We start from the raw sequence: 27,828 nt of genomic DNA on the forward strand, positions 1-27,828 counted from the left end.
ATTCCTCCCATGCTCCCCCACCCTACCCCACTGTGAATCAGCCTCCTTATATCAAAGAAAACATTCGGCATTTGGTTTTGTGGGATTGGCTAACTTCACTTAGCATTATCTTCTCTAACTCCATCCATTTACCTGCAAATGCCTTGATTTTATTCTCTTTTATTGCTGAGTAATATTCCATTGTATATATATATGCCACATTTAAAAAATATATTCATCTATTGAAGGATATCTAGATTGGTTCCACAGTTTAGCTATTGTGAATTGTTCTATTATAAACATTGATGTGGCTCTGACCCTGTAGTATGCTGTTTTTAAGTCCTTTGGGTATAGACAGAGGAGAGGGATAGCTGAATCAAATGGTGGTTCCATTCCCAATTTTCCAAGAAATCTCCAGACTGCTTTCCATATTGGCTGCACCAATTTGCAGTCCCAACAGCAGCATATGAATGTACCTTTTCCCCAACATTCTCACCAACACTTCCTGTTGCTTGTCTTCATAATAGCTGCCATTCTGACTTGAGTGAGATGATATCTTAGAGTGGTTTTGATTTGCATTTTTCTAATTGCTAGTGATGATGAACATTTCTTCATATACTTGTTGATTGATTATATATCATCTTCTGAGGAGTGTCTGTTCAGGTACTTGGCCCATTTATTGATTGGGTTATTTGTGTTTTTGTTGTTTAACTTTCTGATTATTTTATATACTCTAGAGGTTAGGGCTCTATCTGATGTGTGAGGGGTAAAGATTTGCTCCCAAGATGTAGGCTCTCTATTCACCTCACAGATTGTTTCTTTTGCTGAGAAGAAACTGTCCTTTTAATTCATTTATTAATTTTAAATTTTGAGACAGGCTCTTGCTAAGATACTTAGGATCTCACCGAGTCTTAAGGAGGAACCTGAGTCTTTCTGCTTGGGCTCATGAGTTGCAGGTATTACAGGTGAGTCCCACAGTGCCCCACAGTGAGCTTGGATTTCTGAAGATGAGCAAGGAGAAAGTGATGCAACGGATGATGAACTTGCTTGGAAGCAAAGAGGCCATGGAGGCAGAGCTCCTGGCAAAGAAGAGACTCAGGGCACAGCAGCACCATGCCCTTGTAATCTCAGCGCATCGCCCGGCTGGGGCTGGACTGATGGCAGAGGAGGGGTGTTTGCTCGCTCATATCTATTTTCCTGCGTGGGAGGAGTGGACATATTGCAAAAAGAGGTTGCCAGACATACATATGTAAATGGAGCAAAAAGCGAGGTGGTAGACAAGATAAATTTAGTCAAATTAATGCACTAATAATTTATCCTCATAAAATGCAAATTCCTGTTGTGCCATTTTCCCTGTTTCCCCACATATAATTAGAACATTGATAATGCAGGGAAACCTTCGTGTTGGAATGGAGAGCCGCCCTGCGTAGGAGGAAGAAGCAGTGATGATTGTAAGTTACCCTGTCCTCCTATTCTTAATATTTCCAGTTTGTGAACTGGCTTTCAATTCCTTTCCTAGGAGGCAGGTTGGATCTTTCCTCTCTGACCACCGAATGCATGCACCTGTCTGCCTGCAGCTTCTGCATTGTCAGTCCTGTGGTCAGCAGGTCCTCTCCTGGTATGTCCCCTGTGGTGCTGGGCTGACTGGTGTGGTGCTCTTGCTCTTTCCCATCAGTTGCTACAGGTGACAATGGGCAAGGCCTAGAAGAGATGCTGGGGTTTGGCTTAACATCCAGAGAACGTGACACATTTCCAGGTGGAAACATGAGGGTCATCAACTTAACTCTGCTTTTCCAAAATCCACTGATAGAGTAATCTGTAACAGGTATCAATATTTTCTTTACATTTATGGATAACTAACCCTGACCATATTGAACATGTCCTTTGATAATATTTTAATACATTTATTGCAGTTCCAAATCTATAGAAAATAATATCTATATCTATTTGCAATAATGTCTACCACATTTACTTCTTTTTCTTTCATACAAGAAAATACACGTGTAGTCCCCTCCTTGGCTCCATGATGCTGTTCATTGATTAGAGTATGTTTCCAGTACTGCTGCTGGAAGACTAGCAGAGAGAAAAGCCGCTTGACGTGGCCTTAACCATCATGAGACTCATGTACTGCATGTTATGCTTTAAATTTAAATTTGAACATAATTGCTACAAGTTTTCTTGTATTAAATCAATGAGCTTTTCAAATTATGTTTATGGCAATATATCAGCAGTTTTTAATTCATTACACAAAATTATCATCTTGTTTCTTAATAAAACAATTCATTATTAATATTTCACTTAATGTAATCATTTTAAGCTTTTATTGAAGTGTCCTATCTCTGGTGAACTGACAGTACCCTAACCATAGGTAAATGAGGTAATGACCCATGGCTTGAGAATGGAATTCCACCTACTTCCTTCCCTGCCCATCAAACTTTTAAAAGAATCTTATGATACAGTCCTAGCCCCATTTTGTGTATTACTGTGGATCTCTTTTTTTTTCCATTTTGATCTGTTTTATTACATATGGCTTCCCTTAAAAATTAGGAAACCTGTCCTTAACCACAATAGTGTTATTTTTTTTTCACAATTTCAAATGTTTTGAGATTGGTTTCCTTCTGTTGAAATTGGAATTTATAGTGGAAGGTAACATCAGTCTTCATAGACTTACATGTTTAATTTAAAATGCAATGCTCTCCCTCTGTGTGCTGTATAATAGTAGAATGCATGGATGCATATTAATATTGTCTCTAAAAATAATAAGGAGAAGAAGCAGTTCTCTGTAAATCTAGCTTTAGTATAAAGCTGAATGAAGGGGGCAAAGTCTGGGGTCTCTAACTCCTACAGATCTTATCTCTTGGGTAGCAACAAGGCAGGGAATCCCACTGGTTAGTGTTCATGGGTTACTTTTTTAAACTTCTGTAGAGATGTGATTTTTTTTTCTCCTAGACATGGCCTACTTACTGACTTAAGTGACTAAATCAGTTTTCACTCTCCACTTTGGGGGAGAATGGTCAATTAGTCAAGCTTTGAGTAAATTAATCTACATTTAAAGTTTTATCAGCAGGAAGAATTCAAATGTGAACAGCAGAGGTTTTGGTTGGTCCCTGAATTGCCTGCTCCTATTAAGAAACAATTCCATATCTTGGAGTTAAGTACCAGAAACACAAGCCATAACTTGTGTCATAGAAAGTCTCCTGAAAGAATAATCTCAGTTAAAATGAATCATTTTCAAAATGCTGCTCATTAAGATATAAGCTATAATTTCAGATAAATTTAGATTGCATTATTTACTCTTATATATGCAAAATAAATTTAGGTAAAAGACTAAAAAGAAATTCATTCACACACTAACAATATTTGTCCCTGGAACTGAATTTAATGGGGGAATTTTTGACTTACAAATACATACTTTTAAAATTTAGAGTGATCTTGTATTGCTTTAATATTTTTATGTGTTGCTTTTAAAATTGGGATTTTTAGAATCAGTTAAATCATTTAAAAGTGAAAGGCATTCAGTGATTTTAGAGCATGCTATGTGTAAAGGTAGATTATGTTTTATAAATTTCTTATTAAAATGTTTGATTTGACAATTAGGGAATATTTAGAGGAAGAGAGGTATAAGCAGTAAAAAAAAAAAACTATATATAGTGGATAGAAATTCTCAGGAAATGGCATAAAAGTACTGATGATCTGCATAAGCCTTGAAGGCAAAATGCACATGAGAAGTCTAGATTTAATGTATATATATATATATATATAAAATGAATTTTGACACTGCAGAGCACCTTTTAGATCAATCAGTGTTTCTTAGACTAGAGCACTAGCAAGTTTCTGTCTTAAAAATCACAGTGATTTCTAATCAGGCCTTAGAGTGGTGACTGAGTCTGGGGCTCAGGACAAAGAGACAATTTGGTAAGGCAACTTTCACATGAGCGTGTATGTGTGCATGCGTGCGTGTGCACGCGTGAGTGCAGACAACACCAGGTTTGGACCTCAGGGGAAGGGAGGGTATACAGATAAATGCAGTTCAGCCTCAAGAGAGCTCAGTCATGTTTGGCTTAGTTAGGAGAATCTACCCTCACCCATCCCAGGTTTCTCAATAGCAGCACTATTTACATTTGGGGCCTAATAATTTTCTGTTGTGAGAACTGTCCTGGGAGAAATGTCCTGGGCAGCGTAGGATGTTTGGCAGCTTCCCTGGCCTCTAAGACTACATCCCTCTAGCCTCTCTCTCCCTGTTGTCTGCTCTCTCCAGACATTACCAGGTGTTCCCTAGAAGGGACATTGTCTAGGGCTGATAGACCTGCTCTGTCTGCCACCAACAGGTGGCTCATGTTGGGAGAAAAGAATATCACCCAGAGAATTCGACATTCAATCACAGAAGGTGAAAATCAGGACTAAGGAAACAAAAGACCGTAGGCAGAGAGGCATAAAGGACCCTGCTGTGGAGATTAACAGGCATTCAAATACCCATGACAAAAACAGTAAGGAAAGATGACAACAAGGTGGGTCTTAGGCCAAGCCTTGTTAAAACACAGAGAACTGAAAGAGAACTGCCTTGTGCTGTTTTCACTGATAGTGGGTTGTTTGCCATGTGTGCGTTTCTTGGTCTTTGTGAGCTTATGTGTGGCTTCTGCTAAACACTGGAAAATCTTTGGGCTCAGTTTCAAAACATTTTCCTTCAGTGAGGATTTGTGTTTGTTTTTGCGAGGAAAACTACTGATCTCCAGTACTGATTTGAACCTCTTGTAGCCTTCTTTTAGAATTCCCAGCTTAGCTGAACAGTCTCAGGTTCATCTTTCTCCCCTTTGTTGCTTGAAGTACAGGTATAGGCTTTTGCCCTTGGGATTCCTTTCATGTACCCTTGTTGCAGCTTGTAATTTTTGTTTCTGGGTTTCTTAGAGAATTGCATTACTTCCCCTAAGCCTAGTAACTGAACGGTTTTAGATGCAATGTATTATTTGGCCTCCATATTGCTGGAAACTGAAGCTCATATACTGTGTGCTTCATTGTTACACATGGTTTATAATGTTACTTCAAAAAGGGACGATTACTAAAAACTTACATGTAAAGTCACATTTTCACACCAAGACATAAATCAACAAAATTAAAAATGAAAGCAGAGGATAATCAATGAGTTGGAAGAGAATAAGAATGTTTATTAATTATACTTCCCACAAAGGAGTTGTCATCTTCTAACAGGAAAAAAAAAAGAATTTGCAAATTAAAATTCCCAGGGGAATTAATGCAGTGACTCATTATGTAGCACATCATGGAAAGCAATCCCTCCGTGGACTCTTAGGCAATCAGATGTATTTAAGCCAAAGATGATTCTAGACAAAAGTAATCAGGTTTCCTACAGCACAGCTTTTTGTGTGATGTAAGAGTTATCATTGTTTAAAGCATCTAATCACTTAGCCTTTCTTTGTTCCCTTTTATTACCTCCATTGCATTGTGGAATAGCTTCTGCAGTAGTGGTGTGAACTATTATCGTTTGCGCTGATTAAATAGTCTATTACTTTTGATAACCGTCAGGTGAAAGCAAAAGTCATTCCATGGAGGAGCCAAGATTGCAATTTCCTGTTACTTCGAGGAAGACATTGCTTTTCAAACAATGGCAAGGATGCTGTTGACAATCAGCTCTTACATGCAATTTGGTTTTGTTTTGCTTTGTTTTTATTCTTCCCCATTAAGTCCTTTGACTTTATGGAAGATTTGAAAGAGAGAGGCACACAGAACATCTTCATCTTCCCTGATAGAATGGAACCCAAAGTGAGTATAGGCTCTATTTCAAGCAAATGACTCTTCATCCTACATTTCTTACAATTGGAGAGGTGTGAGGGCTTGCACCAGGAGCTGCACTTCAAAGGCCCTTATTTTCTGACAGGTTTCCATTGCCAATAGAGACAGGTAACCTTGTGCCTTCTAGTGTGTTTTGTCTTCTGACCCCCTCCTCCTGTCTTAACTCTGCCACTATTCTTCTGACATTCTTGTTTTTTCTTTTCTTTTTTCTTTCTTTCCCCTGCCCTCCCCTCCTTTCCCCTTTCTCATCCTTCCCTCCCTTCCCCTTCCCTTCCTTTCTTCCTTTCTTGAGATTGAACCCAGAGGTGTTGCATGGTTGAGCTACATCTCCAGCCCTTTTTATTTTTTTATTTTGAGACAAGCTCTTACTATGTCGCTTGGAGCCTCACTTAGTTGCTGAGGCTGGCTTTGAACTCATATCCTCCTGTCTCAGCCTCCGGGAGCTGCTGGGATCTTAGGCATGTGCCACTGTGCCCAGCTTGATATTCTTTTTAAATAGAATGCTTCCACTTATCTGGGGATAGTAGAGCAGGCTCACTTGTATGGCCATCTTTTGTTTTCTTGCAACTAAGTTTGCCTCGGAATGTCTCTGGCCTCTCTGGTGGCTCAGGATGTACTTATCCTGGGAGAGTGGAGGAGATGGTCAATGACTTTTCCCATATGTCTTCCCACAGTTTCTGGACTTTTAAACTATTCTCTTTTGCCTTCACAGGGAATATTCATTAGAATTTAAGAATATCTATATTTCCATAAGTCTGGATCACTAATGGCTGCAGTAAATTCCATTATATGGAAATGTATTTATATATTTAACAACCAGTCAATGGCAAGAAATGTTTCTCCATCTTCGTTTCTCTAGATAAGGAACTGATTTACAGGGAACCACAAGCAGTTGACTTTCTGTTTGTGATGAAAGATGACAAGTTAAATATCTAAAGAGAAGTCAAATACAGTAGTATGATTTTTATATTTGCATTAAAAATTGCAAGTAATACCATGATAGTTACCATCAAACTCTAACCAAGTACACAGCTGACCAGACCCATCTGGAATATTTAACTGGAAAACAAGACTGGTAGTTATAGTTGGTGCAGCTTTGTGAATCTAGTTCTATGATTACACCTGAGACACTTTAGCGCTTTCCTGGTCAATCTCTTTGTGCAGTAAACAGGAAAAAAATCTTCGAGAAGAACAAATAACTTTCCCAGAATAGATGACAAAGGCAATAACCAAAATGGGAGTGTTGATTGCCTTCACAGTGCTTGGCTCACTTCAGCCACTTTTGTCAACTCTGTCTTATCTGAAGGTCTTCAATCGAGTTTACTACACCCCTCAACTTTGAGATTATTGGGTTTCTGGCATTTTAGCTGTATAATTCCCAGGCTCTGCATATGTTTGACAGTATATTGATGGAACGGTTTAAATCTTGAGAATGATGCTAAAGAATGTTTTCCAAAATTGCATGTCAAATATATGAGTTGATATATACATAATTATTGATGAAATCTAATTTTTAAAAACACCACTGAGCTACATAGATAAATTATGTGTAGAATTTTACTTGTTATATTCTTAAATTGTAAAATTTATTCTATCTTGAAATCATTTCAAACTTCAAAAGATTTTTGCAGAGTACCAAGAGCTTTTTGACATGAACCACTTGAGAATAAGTTGCTCACACAAAAAGTTCCATCATCCCCAGTTTCACACATATGTATACACAGACACATACATTCTCATTCAAGTCTACACACATATATATGCAATGTTCCTATTAGGGTTTCATGATTTGGGGAAGTCAGTGTTGGAAAAATCAGAAACAAAGATCAATAAAAGTAAATCAGCAGAGAATATTGCTTTATGGTGAATTTTTCCTTCATTATTAAAGATTAACCTCATTGTTCTATATGAAAAACATATATTGTGTTTTATTTATGGATTTCATTGTCCAATTTACATATTGTATTTTTAAATCATCCCTGATTTGGGAATAAGGTCTACATTGTTTCAAAATAATTTAATTAGTATTTAAGAAATGCGTATTATAAACATGACATAGTCACTCATGCTTTAAATTTTTTTTTAAGTGTAAAAAAACAAGAATTTAAATGTGTCTCAGGCTGTTATACACCCTTCCTCCTTTTGCCCAAATGAATCCATATTCAAGAAACACTCTCTTAGAACATGTATCTGGTTATACATCTTTCATTGGTGATGAGCATCGGTTGCCTGCCTCTCTCCTTTGGCATTTATCCCATGGAGGATTTTTATGGTAAATTAGAGTTAACATGTATTATTTATGACATATAATCATTAAAGTCAATACCAACATAAGCCGAGATTTATAGAATTTGTGTGTGCCAATACCCAAAGCCTTGTTTTGGAAGCAGGGCACTTTGCCATGCCTAATCATTGGGCCATTCCCAGAATTCAAAGAGGTTCTGAAGCTGATCATGGAGATTAGAACTCCTCCTAACTGCCTATTTAACCTGACCTCCCCTTTGTATTCCACAGTGTTTTCTTTGGAGTCTGGAGATCAGCAGGGGGACCTCAGACAGCTAGCCCCCAGCCTGTGCACCATCAGGAACTGCCCCAGGGCAAACTCAGTGGTGAGAGGGCCCAAGGAAGCAGTGGTCTTTGCTCTTGAGACTGGCAGAAGTCCTCCAGTAAATTTCCTAGCCAGGTGACCGTGTGGTGTGAGAATCCCTGCCATCTTCCGTCAGCTGCTTATCCTAGTAAAGTTCTTTCTCTAGCACCCCCTTGCCTCCTGACCGAGGCTCCCTGTGCTGCCTGCAGAGAGAGCCAGTTGCTCACACCTTACTGTCTGCTCCATGGCGGACTGCCCTGGTTCATTCCTCAAGCTGCACATCTCCTACCTCCGTCATTGAGTTTCCCACCTTGGACCTGTCAGTTTGAGTTACTTTTGTACATGAATCTGATATTACTACCTACCTTCTAGGGGTTTTTAATTTCAAAGAAAATGGATGGTGAGTGATTTTAGTGTTGCTTTACAAAAAATCTTGAGGTTGAAATGATGAGATCACTGGATTTGGAAGGCTAAACATCCCTGGGATATTTTTTCTTGTTGGTTTGGACAAGATGGAGATGATTGAGGCCTTGTGCTTCCCTTCCAGTTTCCAGAAAATTTTACGACCACAACATTTGTGTAAATGTCTAATTTCTTACATAGCCCATAATTGAGCTTTCATAGTACACAATGATGAAGGTATTCAAATGGAAGGATTGACACTTATTTGTATTTTGAAGTCAAAAGTGACTGTTCCTTGTCTAAGACTTGATGCATGATGACGGTGTGGATTGAATTGTATGAAGCTTCACTGCACCTTTGAAAAGGAAGGTGCAGGTACCTCTTCACTTGGAAATGTCTAAAGCAAGATTACCTTATTCTTACCCCCCCCCCAATATTTGTACTAAGATGAAATGGTACAGAATATTATAGTCCTCAAGTGTTTAATTCCTTCTCACAGAAATTTCAAGGGAACTTGGGATGCATTTGGCAGGTGCTTTTTCTAGTGCAATCAGGTTGCTATGGTAAACCTATTATTTTGGGCAAAGCAGGACAATGTTAGTGTAGCGCTAATCTCCTTTCTGTTTTATGTGAGCCTCTAATTATTCACCAGCTATTGAGCATGTACTGCAAGTGTGATTTTACCATCTTAAAAAGTGAGAAAAATTCAGGTCCTAGAGAGTTCCTGCTGTCACCACACTAGCAGGTACCTTTGGTGATACAGTGCTGTTCTTAATCTAATTCTGGATCAGGAAATACACATTTTATTTGTTTTATGGAAAAATGAAAGGAGAAAGGAAGTGAACAAACTTTATCTGAGCAACTGAAATCCAAGCTCCTAGCAGATGTGGTATTATAAAAAACATTGATAGTATCTAATCTTTGTGCTTACCACGGGCTAGGCCTGTACCATGCACTTTGTATGCATTATAACTTTATGATAATCCTTTGTGTGTTATTATTCCTGTTAACAATGATGAATGAGCCTTAACTTATTCCCCTAAAGAATCTCTTTTACTGGTTGATGTGCCAAGATTAAAGTCTGGATTTATTTAAAGTCAGAGTCCATGTTTTCAATTGTATCATAAAACTGGTTTTCCCTTGCTAACCCTTGAAGCAACAAGTCAGGACTCAACTCTGTACCACCAGAATCTTCCTTCAGGCCTGCAGACTCCGTGTGCTCATGGCCTTATATTTTTTCTCCCTGCTATTAAGAGTGTTTAAGTGTACTTTATTTTGTGTCTTCCAGATAGGACACAATACTTAACCCATAGTTAATATTCACATTTCTGTTGAGTGAACAACAGAGCCTTGATAAAATTAATGTGCACACTCGAGGTTGATGAGTCCTGCTGAGCCCATGCTTGAACAAGAACATGTGTGTCTTCTCTGTGTGGGGCAGGTCAGAGGTTAACGTCCCACCTGACCCGCTCCGAGCTGCACAGAGGGTAGAAGGATGCATTTGCGAGTGGGCATGCAGGGGCGTGCAATAGGGTGAGTTGCTGCGGGACCAAGTGAGGGGAGGAGAGAATCAGAAGAAGGAACAGGAGGAAAAGAAGGCAGGGAAGGAGAAAAAGGAGGAAGAGACACATAACCTCAAAAGCAAGCGCTGTCACCTTCATCATGGCACACCGTTAACTATCCCTTTGAGAAAGCTAACCTGTAGCAGAGATGGTCACCTTTCCAGAGGCAGTGCTTCTGGAGTTCCAGTTTCATTAGCAGCAAGTCACCCAAGAATTTCTAACTATTAAAAAAGGAGACAAGCGTAGCTTTGTGAATGATTGAGTGTCCCCTCCCTCGGGGTCTTCAGAGGTGATGTTGGCACCTCTCATTCGCTGTGCCACCCTGAGCAGATCTCTACTACCTTCCTCTCAGAGCTTCTGTTTCATGTGTGCAAATCCAGGCCCAGCTGCACACACTGACCTTCAGGAACTTCCTGTCTCTATTCCAATTTTGTGAAATAATTAAAGGATTATTTTACTGTGGCTGCACTCCAGCAGTTTATAATGATAAAACCAATGAAATTAATGAGTAATATTTTGATATTTCAATTCATAAAAATGCAAATGAGGCATCCTACATTTTGTAAAGGTCTCAGCTATTCTTTTTTTATGTTTCCTAAAGGCAGTCTGTATTGATCCTATGAGTGGAAGGAAAGGTCTACTTTCTTTCTCACCCAAGGATTATGAAAACTCCAGTCATATTCCAGTTTAATATTTATGACTTATACTTTTATATATAATTGTTTCATTCCTTAGAAATTTATTTGGTTGTCAAGAGTTAAGTAACAGGACAGATTATTTTTGATATGCAGCCCACCAATTATATCAAACTTACTTTTTGAATAGTGCATTCTGCCCAGGAAATGGATGTAAGGGATGATTTATGGCCATGTGAATGATCATGAAGTGTTCACATTTGGTGGTCCAGAGATGGAATAATGACAGGATCCCAGCAGCTCCTCTCTCTCTGCTCCCCTCTCAGCAAGCTTTCACCCCTGGAAAGAACCGTTGTCCTCACATCCGTGGTCATCCCACTTACCGCTTTCTTGAAGTTTACCCACTTGAGTGTGTGTTCTCATACACTCTGGTGTTCAGACTTGCTTGCTTTAACAAGTATGCATGATGTTGTGTGTGACTTCTTGCACTCTCCGATATGTTCTTGAGAGTCATGTGTTTCATGCGTTTGTAATTCTTTCTTCTGATTGTGACATAGTGTTTCACTTAGGACTATGACTGATGTGTGATTATTCTATGATGGACAAACATTTGGGACATTTCTCCTTTGACACAATTAGTGATGGCATTGCTGTGATTATTCCGGTACATAAATATATGCTTTTCTCTAGGGAATATAGCTAAGAATTGAATTGCTGATTTTAAGATCATGTATATCAACTTTACTAAATAAGGCTAGACAATCCTACAAAATATTCTACCAATTTATACTTTGAATCTCTGTATAAAGACATGCCTTGTATTTCCAAACCATTGCCAATGTTTATTGTGGTCTGTTTTTAAATGTTTGCTCATTTGATTGATTTGGAGTAGAATCTCACTGTGTTTCAGTTTGCCTTTCCTATGTGAATAAGAAGAGGAGCATTTTTTTCTATATGTTTCCTGGCCATATCAGTCTCCCATTTGCAGAAGGGCCCACTCAGATACCTTGTCCACATTTTTAGTGGATTGCATATATTTGTTATTGTCATAGTTCTTTATGTGTTTTGGAAATAAGACTTTTAAACATATTGCTGATAGCATTTCTCATTCTGTTGGCTCACTTTTCAACTATTATTAAAGTTCTTAATTATAATTTGAATTATTAATATTTTTATTTCATAGTTATTTGCCCAAGCCCAATTTGTGTGAAAGACCATCATTCCTTTATTGCCCTGCAGTGCCACCTTGTCTAAATTGAGTGTTCATCTATGCTAGGGTCTGTTTCTGGATTCTCTGTTCTATTCCACTCAGTCTCTCCTCACAATAAAACTTCCTCAATTACTGCTTCTTCATATCTGTCAGAAAAGATTCTTGTTCAACAGTGTTTTGGTTGTGGTGTTTCTCATTTCCACATGAATAATAGACTGGCTTTCAATGTTTCAGAGGTCCTGGTAAGATTTTGATCATGATTGCATCGAATAGAGAGAGTCAATTTGGAGATATATAAAATTTAATAAGATTGAATAACATAGAGTACCTCTTCACTTATTTGAGTCTCCTTGAAATTGTTATTGTTTAATGTCAGTATATAAATATGCAATTGATGTTCATGCATACGTCTTGTATGTGGCAGCTAATATGCTCTTAATAATGCAAACTATTTAATAGCATTTTGCATTTTCTATATTTTTGTATTTACTTTTCTATGAAGTAACAATGTTTGTTTTTCCTTTCTATTTCTTATATTAGTGGGGTTTTTTCCCTCACCATATTCCACTGGTAAAATTATCTAGTGCAAAGTGGAATAGAACTGATGAGAGAGTTAACTTTCTTGTTTCTAATCTCAGAGTATCTTTCCATTTTTACCATTAGCACGAACAACCAAATTATTATTAATTAAGTTGATGCATTTAAAATTTTTTCCTCTTTCTTCCTCTGTCTTTTCTTCTTTTTTTTTCTCTAGAAATATAATTTATTTACTGCCACAGGATGACATTGTATTTGGTTGGATAATATATAACTGATGACAGTTGACCATTTCATATGGTTCAGTTTTATCTGATAGGATAAATCCTGTCATTTAGAGAATAAAATGTGATGTGATATACTTTTCAAAGATTACGTTGAGATAATTTTTGAAGGTAGTGCATTTTAGTGGGTGTGTTCCTTAGCTTCTCACTGCTGTGACCAAAGTACCTAACAAGAACAACTTGGAGGAAGAAGAGTGTATTTGGACTCGTGTTTCAGAGTTCTCAGTCCATGGCTGGCCAATTCCATTGCTCTGGGCCCAAGGTAAGGCAGAACATCATGGCAAAAGGGTGTGGTGGAGGAAAGCTTCTTAGCTTATGACAGTTGGTAAGCAGCAAGCAAGCGAGAAACAAGAGGGAAAGTTATAATCCTCAAAGCCACACACATGGTGATCCACTTCCTACAGTCTCACCTTACCTATCTATAGGTACCACCCAATATTCCATTCAAATAATTAATCCATCTGTATGGATCCCCTGATTAAATTGCAGTTCTCATAATCTAATCATTTCACCTCCTTTATTAGAATAAGAGCTTTGGGGGGAATCCCCATATCCAAAACATAACAGGAGAAATGATGTCATGATTTATACAGGCGAGGTCAGGAATGGGAAGAAATCAATATGCAATTGCTAGTCAATTGGTAATCGCATGACATGCATCTGACTACCTTGCTTACATATATATACACATGCACACATAAATAGTTGTTTTCATAATCTACATGAATATTACTTTATTTCAAACTTGAAAATATTTCATTAATTTAAAAACATTAAATAGAATTTTAGTTGGCACTGCATTGCTTTAATATATTAATTCAGAAAATGAACCAGACATTTTCTTTCCATTGAATAACAAATCATGTCCTTTTAACATTTGCAAATCTCCTCTTATGGCCTTCAGTGTGACTTTATGGTGCGTTGCAATGGACATTCATTTATTTCACGTTTGCTAATGTTCTTGTCCATGGTGCAATTTTTCATTATGTTAGATTTGATGGCTGTTGGTACAGAAAAAATCATTCATTTCTGTATGTTGAGTTTTTGCCAGTCAATTTTCTATAAGTTACTATTTTAGTGCAGTTGTAATTTTTATCTTGCATATAGAAACATACCATCTAATAATGATAATATTAGTTCTTTACTTTTCTATCTTATTTTTACTAAATTGCACTTAAAATATAATTATGATTACTATAAGCATTATTTGGTCATCTGATTTAGATCAGTTCTGGTAACCATAACGAGTGATATTGCATGAATGGGTTATTATGTATACCTATTCAAATTATTAAGCAGATTTATAGACCAGCCTGTATTCATAGGATTGGTCTAGGCTAATGATATAATTGAGCGTATTCATCATGTAAGATAGTTATGGAATCCAAGGGACGGGATGAGGTTTGAGAACTAAAGAGGAAAGAAGGATGTGGGATGGATTTGGGGCCATCCAAGATTTGGGGATTTATTTGAGGATGAGAAAACCAGCAAAATAGTCTCAGCAGAAGTACTTAGCACCTGATAATCACTCGTGGAAGGATATATTTCCCAAAAAGGGGAGGGATAACTCTCTTCTGAGAAGCTCTATGAGGTGGTACAAAGAATTGATTGCTGGGTTTGGGTCACAAGAGACCTGGCCAAGTAAGTAGCGATGTCCCCAGAGGATTGCAATGTGCTGAGATGAGAATGGAGTTAAGAGAGTAACAACATGTTTTGAGACATTTGCTGTGAATTATACTTTTTTACTGTGATTTGTTCATCACTGTAACCAAAATAACTGAAAAGAACAATTTAGAGGAGAAAAAAAATTATTTTGTCTCAAGGTTTCAGAGGATTCAGTCATGGACAGCTATTGCTTTGGTCCTGAGGTGAGGTAGAACATCATGGTGGAAAGGCGTTGGAGAGGGACAGCTTCTCATCCCATAGAAACCAGGAAGCAGATAGAGAGAGAGGAGGGGTCTGAAGGGAATATGAATCCTCCCAGGGAACACCACAGTGACCTACTTCCTCCAGCTACACCTCAACTCCCAGAGAGATTCAGCTACGGAAGGATTAACCCATCAAATGGATTAACAATGAAGTCAGAGCCTTCATGATCCAATCATTGGGTAAAATTTCCACTTCAGAATCTTGCTGAATTGGGAACCATGCTTCCAGTGTAAGATTTTGGGGAACATTCCAGATCCAAACCAGAGCACAATCCAAGGTGCTTGCTCACTTTCACTCATCCTCTCCTGCCAAGCAGACCACCATGCTGTCTCCGATTAGAGTAAGGAAGTTCTTGCTGAGCCTCCCCATCTTCCTCCTCCTTGCTCTTTTAACTGCCTTTGAGATTCAATTTCTCCCATATGCTACTCATTCAGAGAGAAAAACGTAATTTTCAAAGATTATGTTGAGATGACCTTGGAAGGCAGTGCAGTGTTAGTGGGGAGGATGTCATAATCTATATAGGTGAGGTCAGGAATCATAGAAGAAATATGAGGTTTCTATCTATTTGATAAACCCAGAGCAGAGTTCAGGAATCATTTGATAAACCCAGAGCAGAGTTTCATTGCCACTATCATTTCCACATATAAATTAGTCAATGTATGTAAAGCTGCTCAAAAATATTTATAACACTTTGAAATTTTGCATTCCTTTATTGATGAGTGACTTTAAGATTTTGAGATACTTACATGTAAGATTAAGGTTAGAATGAGAGAATGCCCCCACCAATTTTAGCTATGTATTTTATAAAATAATTATTAAAATACTTTGATCTTTCATATACTAGTATTAATTGTATTAGTTTCATACTACTAATAATTTTTATTATGAGGTCAGTAATACTGCTCACAGCATGTGTTTGGTATTTGGTAATATAATCATTCTTCAACATTTTTATTTGTAGTTAATTAATACCTAGTGAAATGAGATAAGCTTTATAGAGAAGATACAAATGTGTATCTTTTGTTTAATAGTATACTCCCATATCTGAGGACTTTGAAAAACAGATTCTTTTATTTAAAATAGTTTTTTAGTCATACATGGATGCAATATCTTTATTTTGTTTGTTTATTTTTATGTGGTTCTGAGGATAGAACCCAGTGCTTCACATGTGCAAGGCAAGTGCTCTACCACTGAGCCACAACCCCAGCCCGCAAAACAGATTCTTAATAAATATTTGTCGAATTTCATATAAGAAATATTTTTAGGCAAAATAATTAGAATTTTAAATTTTAATTTAACTCTTGTGGAAAAACGCACACCGTAAGGTAAACATGTAAGGCCTTTGAAAGAAGATTTTTTTATCTTAACCTTATATTTTAATGATTGTGGGAAAATATAAATTTGAATTAAACATATTTTTAGCTATGCACAGCTGTGCATTTTGTAAATGTCTTGACTTAGAATTTTTCTGTAGTTTACATGTGAAATGTCAAATGTGAAACGTGTAAAATGTATTTAATTAGCCCTCTCCATATCTACCTTAGTTCATTATTCTTCTTTGCTGTTGTATAATAAGCTTTAAAACATAATGTACAGGGATTGCTGTCCTTTACAAAAGTAATTTTGGAGTGATTTTTTTATGTGCTTGAAAACTATATACATTATTAAAATTTAATAGGAGTATGTAGCCAGCATAGAGAAATTTTAGACAAGTTTTGGTTGAATTATATTGATGGTGACAGAATTAGTTTCTTCTCACATAGTTATCTCCATGTTCCATTCTCTCTATTCCTTCATTTCTAAAATATTACTTGATTTATTTTTATTGCTTTGAATGTCCCTGTTCTTAGATTTTGTTCACACTATGTAACATAAAATAACGTTTATTAGTGCTTGAAATGCAGGCTTGGAAAATCTTTTGTTCTTATTCATGAGTATGTTAATTTTAGAGTTATTTGAGAAGACACAGTTATAGCTCCATATCCTTAAAACAATCATTAAAATAATGGCAATAATACCGTTTAGTAAATAAAGGAAGGACTTTGGGCTTCCAATCTTGTCTGGACAGGGAAGACCACAAATCTGGATGTCATTCTTCCCTACATCAAAGGGAATCCTCACTGCTGATTTGGACTATGAAGACCTCACTCTCTATGATAAGGTTCAGATGCTAAGATATCCAGTATAAAATTTATGCTCAGTTCTCTACTAGTAGTGTAGACAAAGTACTATGGATCAGAGAAAGGGATCCATTCTTCCAGGTAACAAAACAGGTAAACTAGTAAAGAAGGCTTCATGAGGGAAATCAGATTGTTGGGTAAGAATTCCCAGAGAGGGTGGTAGAATGCACAGCACAGAGAAGCAAGGCACATAGCAAAGACTCCAAACGGGGGCCACAACTATCAATGGCCATGCTCTTGGAAAGGCAAGTTAGACCAAGAATGCAGAACTCTGTTGAGGAACTCTGTTCCCTTTCCCCTTTCCTTGAACTTCAAGGAAAAGATTCTTGAACTTCCTTGCAGAAAGATTCATGACGATTGTATACATGTATTTTGTACAACATGTTTTGAAATAGGTATACATTATGGAATCGCTAAGCCAAGCTGATTAATATATGCATTACCTCCCAGAATTATCAACATTTTGTGGTGATATCATTCAAAGTCTACTCTCAGCAGTTTTCAAAATCGGATACATTGTGAGAATAATCAGATGTACGTTATAAGGAGGTAGATTGTGTGAAATTTGTAATTGAAAGGAGAATGTTTAAATAAAAGAAGAAAAGAACCAAGTATGTCACCACTTTTTGCAGTCAGTGACAGATTGGATGACAGTGCCTTTCTCCCAGATAAAGGACCTATGAAGAGAAGTAGTAGACTTGTGAATGAAGATAATGAATTTGCTGGGGGAACAGACTTACTTGATCTAACTGGGAAATGCAAGTGAAGGTGTTCAAGCAATTGGAAATGCATATTGTTCTGGGAGAAACAAACATAATTCCTTGCATGAAAGCTCAGGTATTGTGTGAATATTAGTAAACTATTTACACATGATTATTATTTACTGCATCCGTTCAATAAATATTGATTCAGAACCTTATGAAGACATGAAAAGTGAATTGATTTTGGTGTATTTGATGAATGACTAGTGGTATATATACATAATGGAGTTTATTTGGTCAGAAAGAAGAACAAAGTTATGTCACTTGCAGGAAAATGGATGAAACTGGAGACCATATGCTAATGAGGTTAACTGACTCAGGAAGTCAAGGTTCATATGTTTTTCTCTTATATATGTAAGTTAGAAAAAAGAAAGGAAAGGACCTCATCAAAACAGAAGAAGCCAGTAGACTAGAAGAAGTGGATCTGGGGAAACAGGAAGGGAGGTAAAGGCAGAGTATGAGGGATTGAAATAGACCAAACCCTGAATTGTACATGTGTGAGTCCATTATGATGTAAGATTGCAATGCACCAATGAAATGTTGTATTTGTGAGTGTGCATAAGAAGGTGCAGGTGTCATGGATTTGGTGAAATTTACTTGACCCATTGAAGGATGGTTGGATTTACCTGGCAGGTATATGATAAGGTTTGTTTTTCTGGACCCAAGTGGAAGAGATTTTTGGTAGAGAAGTTGTGAATAGAGACAGCAAAATAATACACCTTAAAATGTGACTGCATGAGGAATGTACTCTTTTTCACTCTTTATTTACAGTAAATTAGCTTTTTCTGATTTTTTTTTTGCCTTTCCATTAGAGGCGATTATATCCTTTCAAATGTACTACAGTCACATGCATAAAGTTGATTCAGCTAATACTTGCTATAAGATGTCTTTAAAAAAGAAAAAGAAAATGAGACTCCAGTCGATACATATCAAAGAGGAATTGCAAATGGTTAATTATTTTCTGACACTTGGAAAAGATGTGAAATACAGTCCACAGGAAAAGAAAATGTTCCTTGGACAGAATATTAACACTTTAATGCCCAACTTTATACAAGAAATGTGAAAGACAGAAACCATCTATGGTAAAACCAATGAAATGGCTGTATCTCAACACAGATGTCAATATTTAGTTCATCCTTTCCAAAGAAGCACAGAAGCCAATGATGCGTATTCAGAAAAATTGCCATACACCTTAAAATACGAATAAATTTTCACCATAAATGCATTTGACCTGAAATGTAAAAATGGATCTGCCTGTAACTGGGAATGTGTTCCCTCTGGGGACTGATAGTGGTGGTTCCCACCTCTGTCTATGGGGAAACAGTGAGCCAACAAGTCGCACGGCTGGTGGCCCTGAGTTTAGCTCTTTCCCTCTGCAGTCAGCATTACTGGCTTTGTTCACACTTCCACCCTGACGGTGGCCAGATGCTTACTCACTGAGAAAATCTATCCCAACCCTCCCACTAACTGGAGTCCAGTCAGCTGGCCTCAGGCAAGTCATTCCGCCCCAGTTTCTTCATCTCATCTATTATATAAATAGGAGGGACGTCATGGAGCCACCCAACATCGGAAAAAATTAAATTAAATGTACCAGTGTATTTTTCCAGAGAGAATCCTGGGTTTTGCCTGCTGGCATTCTTTTTAAATGTAATTTGATTTTTTTAATTGACAAAATATATATTTATTGTGTACAACGTGTTTCAAAGTAGGTACAAGTTATGGAATGGCTAACTTAACATACACATTTCTTCACATGCTTATCAACAATGTTTTGGGGTAAGACCACTTAAAATCTACTCTGTTCACGATAAAAGACAAAGGTTTCTGTCTTTTATATTTCTTGTACAAAATTGGGCATTAAAGTGTTAATATTCTGTCTTAGAAACATGTTTTGGGGTGAGACTGCTTAAAATCTACTCTCTTTAGTAAAATGGTAGTCAGTGTGTGGTATTATATTTCAAAATACAATAGATTGTTCTAGCCTAAGTCACCGTGGTGTTGCGGTAGGTCTCTTGAACTCCTGGATAACTGACATTATGTAGCTTGTGGCAAATGTCTCTGAAACCTGAACCCTACATCCCCCCTAGTTAAGGGTCTTGATTGCAAACTACAGAAACCAACTTCAATAACTAGAATTTAAAATAAAAAGGATTTTCTTCAGGCTCAAGAGTGCAAGCTTGCACAATCCGCCACTGAGGAAACCCATGGAAGCAAGGGCACTGCTGAGCGCCAGTCCCATAGCTGTCCCTTCTAAATGCTGTCACTGAGTACTGAGCTCCTCCACTCTGCATGCTTACAGCTGTGCTGTGGTGCTTGCTGCTCCACATCAGAGCTGAGCCTTTCCTTCTGCCTTCAAGATTAGGAGCCGGTGATTCTTGACCAAAAGTGCCTGTCCAGTGTGTCCCCATTCTGGCCACCAAGGGATAGAGAATATCATGGGGGAGGGGACCTTGCCTCCTGCTGAAGAGGTCACCACCTTCTCCCAGGAGGAGATGAGCTGGGGCCACCAGAACACCCTTCTCCCTTGCCTTCTCCTTCTTCAGATTCTCCCAGGGACGCCAACCCCCGACTTCTGTCAGGGAAGAGTCTGAATCGCTGCATTAGATTATCTGTAATTACAGCTATGAAATTATGCGATTCTAAATACCAATTTTTATTTCCTCCATCATCTTCCAACTCTGAATTTCCTGAACAAGATACAAATGCAGCAATAGAATGACTAAGAGCTTTGCAGGGTCAGCCCTGAACATCTTTGGCTCATTTCAGTGGGTGTGTAATTATGATGGTTGGGCTAATGACAGAGAGTAACAGATGTCTCGGAGCACTGTCACCCAACTGAATTTCTGGCAAACCAAGAAGATTCCCCAGAAGAAATTTTCTTTCTCATGTAGCCTCTGATGCTGTGCTGAGAGTATATTCAGATGCAATATGGCTTAATAAGCTAGGTGCATAATCCTGAAGGTTAATGAGAACGGATGTGAGTTTTGATCCTGTCCCTTATTTTCTGGTTCTCCAGGAACAGTGGCTGTGCCTCAGGATGTCTCAATTTCCTGTTTAGTAAAATGGTAGTTGGTGCGTGGTATCATAAAAACAAAATGACATAGTGCGAGGAGTTATAGCGATATGCAGTGACAGCTCAAGAAATAATGATGAAAATCATCATATTACTAGTTAAGGGATGGTCTAGCTATGAGCCCAACTCATTCCAAAAAAAAAAAAAATGTTTGTACTTTTAAATCTTAAGTTTAACATAATAAAGATCTTTGGGAATATTCCACATTGAAGTAATTCCATGAACTATGGAATCAACCATTTGCACAGATCACTCAAATACCACATTGAAAGGTAACAGTGACCATTTTTTTTACCCCCATTAAAAAGATATTTAAAAAGAGTACATTATATTAAATTATGCCCAAGTATATGAATTACTTCAATTATTTTAAACGGTACCATTAAACTGAATTTAATATGAAGTAGCCAGAAAGTTTGATGATGGGATTATTCTTCAAAGATGTGTTCAACAAAAGTAGGGTAGACGTTGTGAAGGACTTCTGAGCTGGCCTTTGTCACAGCTACTTCCCACATCCTGGGCATTTGTGCTTGTTTTCATGAATCCTTTGATTCCGTGATTCTCCTAACCAGGGTGCCCTTTCTTTACAATTTTCAGGCAAATGTGAATGTGGCAAATGCACGTGCTACCCGCCAGGAGACCGCAGGGTGTACGGCAAGACCTGCGAGTGTGACGATCGCCGCTGTGAGGACCTGGACGGTGTGGTCTGTGGAGGTTGGTGATGGGCCCCGCAGCCTCTTGCTGTCTGCACGCCTCTTGTTGTCCCTGCCTTTCTATCTTCCTTGCCCCTGTTTTAAAGTGCTGTTAAAAAGAGGAAAAACAAAAAGCATTATCACATTAGACCTAAAGGCAACACACAGTTAGATTCACTGTGACCTTTATGTCCTTGAACTCTTGATGTAGGGGCATTGGAAAATACACAGTAATGGATCATTGAGTCTGAACTATGTACAAAGTACAGTGATATTTGTTATCACAGTTAAAATATTTTGATGGACGTTAACATTTTATCATGGTTTTATGACTTCACTCATAAACACTGATGGAGGAAGTTTCATCCTACAAACTTAGAAAAAACACACCAAGTTTATGCTCTGCAAAATGATAGATGCACCATTTCCATGATAGCTCTTGGACCAAACTTGAGATTACAGAAAATAATAAACTGTCCAGAGAAACAATGAGGCAGATGGACAGCAGTCAGCAAAGTAGCAGCAAAAATGTGAGTCTCAGAAAGAGACGCCCACCTGAGCCTCATCCAGGAGGGAATGGGAGTCACAGTCTCGTATCTCAGTCTTCAGATGATTCATATTGTAGAGACGGATGGGTGCAAGCTATTTCTCCTCAGGGATTTTCAGTACGATTGAACTGGATGTGTAACCACATAAAAAAATGTAATTGCATCTCTCCAAGATTATTATTATAAGTACATTGGGCAGTATATTATTGGGAAAACCCCAAAGGTATATCCTGTGTTCAGAAGAAAGACTGGGGGATCATCTATCTCTATCGTCCATCTGACACCTCTGTCACTTCTCTCTTCTCTCCTTTCCAACTGTAAAACACTGGACAATTTGATGGGAAATATTTTCTTCTTTTCTTTCCCTGTGAGATGGGACATAAGGAAAAGCCCTCTTAAATATCCGTGGTGCTGGAGGTTCAGATGTTGATTGGGTGAGACAGCAGCTCACAAAGTGTTCCTGTTTTACCAATTTTCTGCTGTTATGGTTTGAATCTGGAATGTTCCCCCCAAATCCCATGAGCTGGGCAATTCCGTGATGTTCAGAGTTGAATTGATTGGATTATCAGGACTTTAACCTCCTCAGTGGATTTGAAGGATTAATAATTTGATTGGACTCATAGGCAGATGGGGTATGGCCTGAGGAAGCAGGTTCCCTGGTCCCTGGCCACTTCCTGTCTGTCTCTCTCTGTATCTGTGCTTCCTGGCTGCCACGAGTGAGCAGTGCTTCTCCACCACACCCTTCCACCATCATGCGCTGCCTGTCCTCAGGCCCAGAGCAATGGAGTTGGCTGTCTATGGATTAAAACCTCTGAAGCCATGAGCCAAAATAAATCTTTCCTCCTAAGTTACTTTTGTCAGGTATTTTGGTCACAGCAGCATAAAGCTGCCTAATGTGTTGGTGCTGCAAATCCAACGGGTCCACAGTGTCCATCTTTGCAGCGCTCCTTGGAACCTCAGGGATGGACCTTGGTGAACCAAACTCGTGAAGTGCAGTGCATAAAGCAGAACACCAGTCACTTGATCTGTAGCGTGAAGTGGAGTTTGGAACTCTGTAGCGAAACCCTATAGCAACTCAGGTGCTGAGACAAGGATTTGGCTGTGCTTTATGGAAAAGGTGCTGGGAATGCTGTTGAGAGAGCTGTGGCAGGAAGGAGGAAGCAGTCTATGAAAGTCACGTGGTCAGTGCAGTCACATGGTCACCTGGGGCTTCAACTCAGCCCAGGGTTGAAGCTCTGGGATCCTGTGTGAGACACAATCCTTAAGTATCTATCAGTGGTCCCCTAATGACCGTTTCTAGCAGGTGTTTATTCCCCTGCCACAGGTGTGTTCTTAGAGCATGGTCCTGTGTCTGGCAAAGGCTTTGTGGCACCTAGTGGGAGTCACTGAACAACAAGGATGAAGGGATGCGAGTGTGTCCTGACTGCCACAATATCCTTTCCAAAGGAACACAGTCATGTGTCGGGGAGCCTGGGAGTGTTCTCTGGGTCCTGCAGCACACACGCACAAGTTCTTATTCTTTGAACACCATCTAGATTTTGACAGCTGTCCCATCCACTCTTACCCAGGAGTTAACAATAGGTTAGACAATATCCACAGACAAGCTGTCAACCTGATCCTTGTAAAACCTTGATTAAAATGTAGTAGATACTGAATCAAACACACAGACACTATTTCCTTGGGGGTTGCTGCTTTGGTGGTGCCATGGAACATAACTGTCAGAGGATGAACTTATTTGCAAGTCCAGGTGGGTCTTTGCCTGGCTCCTATGTAGCAGAAGAGTGTGGTCCTCTTGCAGCCGGTCAACGTAACCAGACATGCAGACCATCTTGGATCGCTACCATCAGGTTACTTCTTAGTCGACTTAAACTAACTCTAAGAACCACATATTTATTTATTTTGTACTTTAGATTTTAACAAAAGCATTTTATCAACCCAAAGATCTTTGGATACTTAATTCTTTTCAAGTTTGTAAAGGAAACAAGTACTGGATATTTCCCTTGAAAATATTTCATATTATTATTATTATTATTAAAATTTACTTTGATTCTCCAATGATGCCTCTGAAAAATTTGGGGTTAGGATGACACCAATATTTAAAAAGATTGTTTATATGTAACAACGTGTGCTTCACTTACCTGGTCCTGGCTCACAGGAGTCCCTTAAGTAACTGACTCAGGTAAGAGCCCAGAACCTTGCACTCTGCCATAAACTTGACACCAGGCCTGTGCACACACATTTGCACACTCCTCTGAGTCCTGTTGCTTGGACAGGGATAGTTCCTGGAGAGAGAGATGCTTCACAACAGCCTGGTCAAGTTCATCATGAGAAATACCGAGGTAGGAATGGCACATAGAACTCAGCATCCCATTCCGGTGCTCTGCGGAGCACTGCTCCACAACAAAAGCCCAAGACACAGTCAGTTCTTGATCTTTTTGGCAGTTACATTCTAAAAGGTCACCCTGAACACTGCGATAACACCGCATCAGTTCCTGCCTGTGGTCACAATGTTTGTATCAACTGATCAATAATGAAGTGTTTTACTTATGTTTCTGGGTAAAGAAACCTTATCTAATACATAATTGATTCATTAGCATTGAACTCAAGGCCAGCATCTCTATAAACTCAGGCCTGAAAAAGGCTGATCTAGCACATGTATTTTCTCTGCAAGGCATGTCACAGCCTTCTTGAACTTAGAAACCCTGGGCAGCACTTCAACACTGTGCCTGGGGCCACCTGACACCATCAAAAAGCATGAGAATGTGAAAAACATAAACCATGAGAAAGACACATATTTAGGACAGAGCTGGAAAAGGATGGTGGAGCGTGACCCTCTTTGATTTTAACTGGGAATGTGAGGCACAGGCAAGTCAGGTATTTCACCATGCTACTGAGTTCTCAAATGCCTGGGGTGGCTCTGCGAGTATGGTTTTAGTGTTGCAAATCAGTGTTTGTGAATGAGTGAAGTTGCAAATATAAAATCTAGGATTAGAGAAAATCAACTGTAATTCATATTGAACTGCACTGGAATGGGTACCAGTGCTTCTCACTTTAGCTTTGCACTTACCTTCAAGTTGTGGTTTCTTTAAGGCAGCTGGTAAAGATAATGTGGTTTTAATTCCTCTATTTTCTGCTCATTGCTTTATGGAAAGGATTATAGGGGCCTTGGCTATTATGGTATTGAATTCCTTCTAGGCCGTGGCTATCTTTGCAAAGAAAATAAAAGGGACATTACATTATTGAGCATGTTTCAATCTATAGCAATTTTAGCAGTGAAGTATACAACATAGCAAACCAAATGGTAAGGAGGTCACAAGTTCCCATGCTTTTCTTAAGCATTCACTTAACATATTGACATGCATCAGGCTGAAGCCAGGTTTTCTTGGTACATCCCTGCTCTTCCTGAGGCTCCTTACTATATATAGGGTCTCAAGAAATTGATATAACCTCTATTTTTCATCTATAAAATGATAATAACATATCTTGTAGGATTGTTGTGAGATTAAAGAAATTGACACATATCAAAATATTAAGACAGTACCTGGTACATAAGTTTGCCATACATATATAGATCACCCTACATATATTAAATGCATATATTAGATCACCCTTATTAAATACATATACAGAAAGTGCAATGTACAATTTAGCCATATCTGTGAAGGTCTGGTCTTCAGTTTTGGATGGCATGGATGATTATACCTTTCTATTCTTTTTGTATGAAATAGACTTTCTTCTTATGTGTAAACCCTAAGCTGCCAAACCAAAACAGCAGAATACCATCCATCTCCATAGTGTTTAAGCAGCTCTTGCTAAATAGTGCACCTTCTATGGGGAAGGGAAGCTTTCTGTGGATCTGCTCAAGTGTTCAGGGGCACCATTAGGAAGACATAGGCCATCAGGAGTCCTCAAGCCACAACGTTTCCATATTCCTCAGTCGATATGAAAAAATCCAGTCACACACACAAAAATTCTGTCTTGTTTAGTACATGTTTTAGGCAGCTTTTCCACCACTGTGACCAAAAGACCTGACAAAAGCAATTTTAGAGGAGGGAAATTTTATTTGGGGCTCACAGTTTCAGAGGTCCCAGTTCATACATGGCTGCTTCCTTTGTTCTGGGCTCAAGATAAGGTAGAGCATCGTGTTGGAAGGGCATGGATGTGGAAAGCAGCTTAGGACATAGCAACCAGGAAGCAGAGAGAGTGTTCTGCTTCCAGGGACAAAATATATACCCCAGATTTACTCCCCAAGGGACCCACCTCCTAATCCATACCCCATCTGCCTAGTTACCACCCAGTTAATCCTGATTAGTGGATTAATGCACTGACTAGGTTAAAGTCCTTATAATCCAATCATTTCACCTCTAATCTTTCTGGCATTGTCTCACACATAAGCTCTTGGGGGACATGTAATATCTAAACTATAAACCTATCAATCTATTTCTAACTATAAATATATCAGTCTATTTCTATCTATTTCTATCTACAATATATATATATATATATATATATATATATATATATATATATATATTTGATGCCATTGCCTCTGACTTGTATGCTTCCCTTTCTCTTGGGTTAGTCCATGGAAACTTGCTCTGTTTCTCACCATTCTGCATCACTGACTCTGCCTGGGGTTAGTTGGACTAGTTGCCCAAATCATAGGCAATTTAAGTTCTCATTCCATGTGACCACCACTTCTTAGCATAGAGGTGTAGCATACACCTCCCTAAATCCCCATGAAATATCACCCGCCCTGGGCTTCAGGCACACCTTCCAACCTATTTCTTTTCTTGTGTTTTTTTAAATTTTATTTCTTTATTGCTTTTTGTTGCTCACATGCAGTAGCTTACCAATATCTTAGTGTTTCCCTGGAATTGATTTCTGGAAGTCTTTTCTGCATAACTGTTGCCCTGGAATAATCTCAGTCTCTTCCACTTTTATCTCTAAGCCAATATCTCTGAAGATGGTTTCTTAGCATCCATCATTATTCTGGGCTTCAGATTCTTCTTTAAATTTCTAACTAAATATTTTTGTATGAAAATTCTTCTAGTCTGGTTAACCGGCTATTTATTTTATTTTGGCACACATTTATTTAGTACCCACTGTTGGTCAACACTGAAGATTCGGTGGGAGCAGGATAACAATAGTATCTGTTGTCTTAGAGCTGATAGTTGGGCTTGACAGGGGATATTGACAAAAGGATGCCAACAGGTAAAAGGTTTGAAGAGGGGCTCTAGTTCCGAGGCAGCGTACACAATGGGGAACCTGAACATAGACTGGAGGCTGGGGGAGGCTTCTCCAGTGCCTTCCTCTCCAGGCAGAGATCATTTGCTGTAGACGATGTGCTTTCATGAACTCACCAGCACATCAGCCATGCTTGGTAGTAATGGGATGCATGGACTTGGCCAAGGGGCTGAAGTGACAAGGGTGACACAGCATTCAGAGAGCAGGAAAGAAAAAGGACGATGTGTTTGAGGAGTGGAGAGAAACCCAGAGTGACTCAAGATTAGAAAGCAGAAAAGAGTGTGACAGATTTTGTAAATTTGTAAACGACTAGGAGCTTCACTCAAAAGACACCAGGAAACCAAAGAAGGAGTAAACAAGACAATAACATCAACATCGTGTTCTAAAAAGTACCTCT

General features: G+C 38.6%; 1 protein-coding gene and 1 long non-coding RNA gene across 5 annotated transcripts in view; one reads left to right on the plus strand and one right to left on the minus strand.

Annotated features, from left to right (window-relative positions):
* The window catches only part of Itgbl1 (integrin subunit beta like 1), a 218,586-nt gene that overhangs the window by 174,002 nt on the left and 16,756 nt on the right, over nucleotides 1-27,828 (plus strand). For all 3 annotated transcript variants that reach the window (XM_078016303.1, XM_005317010.5, XM_078016304.1), the window contains one exon: nucleotides 21,542-21,658. In XM_078016303.1, the coding sequence (XP_077872429.1) occupies nucleotides 21,542-21,658 (117 nt within the window). The remainder of the gene's footprint in view (nucleotides 1-21,541; nucleotides 21,659-27,828) is intronic.
* Nucleotides 13,505-26,656, minus strand: LOC120888519 (uncharacterized). Of its 2 annotated transcripts, XR_013423512.1 has the most exons (3): nucleotides 24,323-26,656; nucleotides 22,192-22,312; nucleotides 13,505-21,745 (listed from the first exon to the last, which is right to left on the minus strand). It is a non-coding gene; the product is annotated as an uncharacterized LOC120888519 (long non-coding RNA). The 2 variants fall into 2 exon arrangements; XR_005732215.2 differs by having other exon boundaries at nucleotides 22,192-26,656.

Source organism: Ictidomys tridecemlineatus, chromosome 6 (assembly GCF_052094955.1).
Source record: "Ictidomys tridecemlineatus isolate mIctTri1 chromosome 6, mIctTri1.hap1, whole genome shotgun sequence".
Lineage (NCBI taxonomy): Eukaryota > Metazoa > Chordata > Mammalia > Rodentia > Sciuridae > Ictidomys > Ictidomys tridecemlineatus.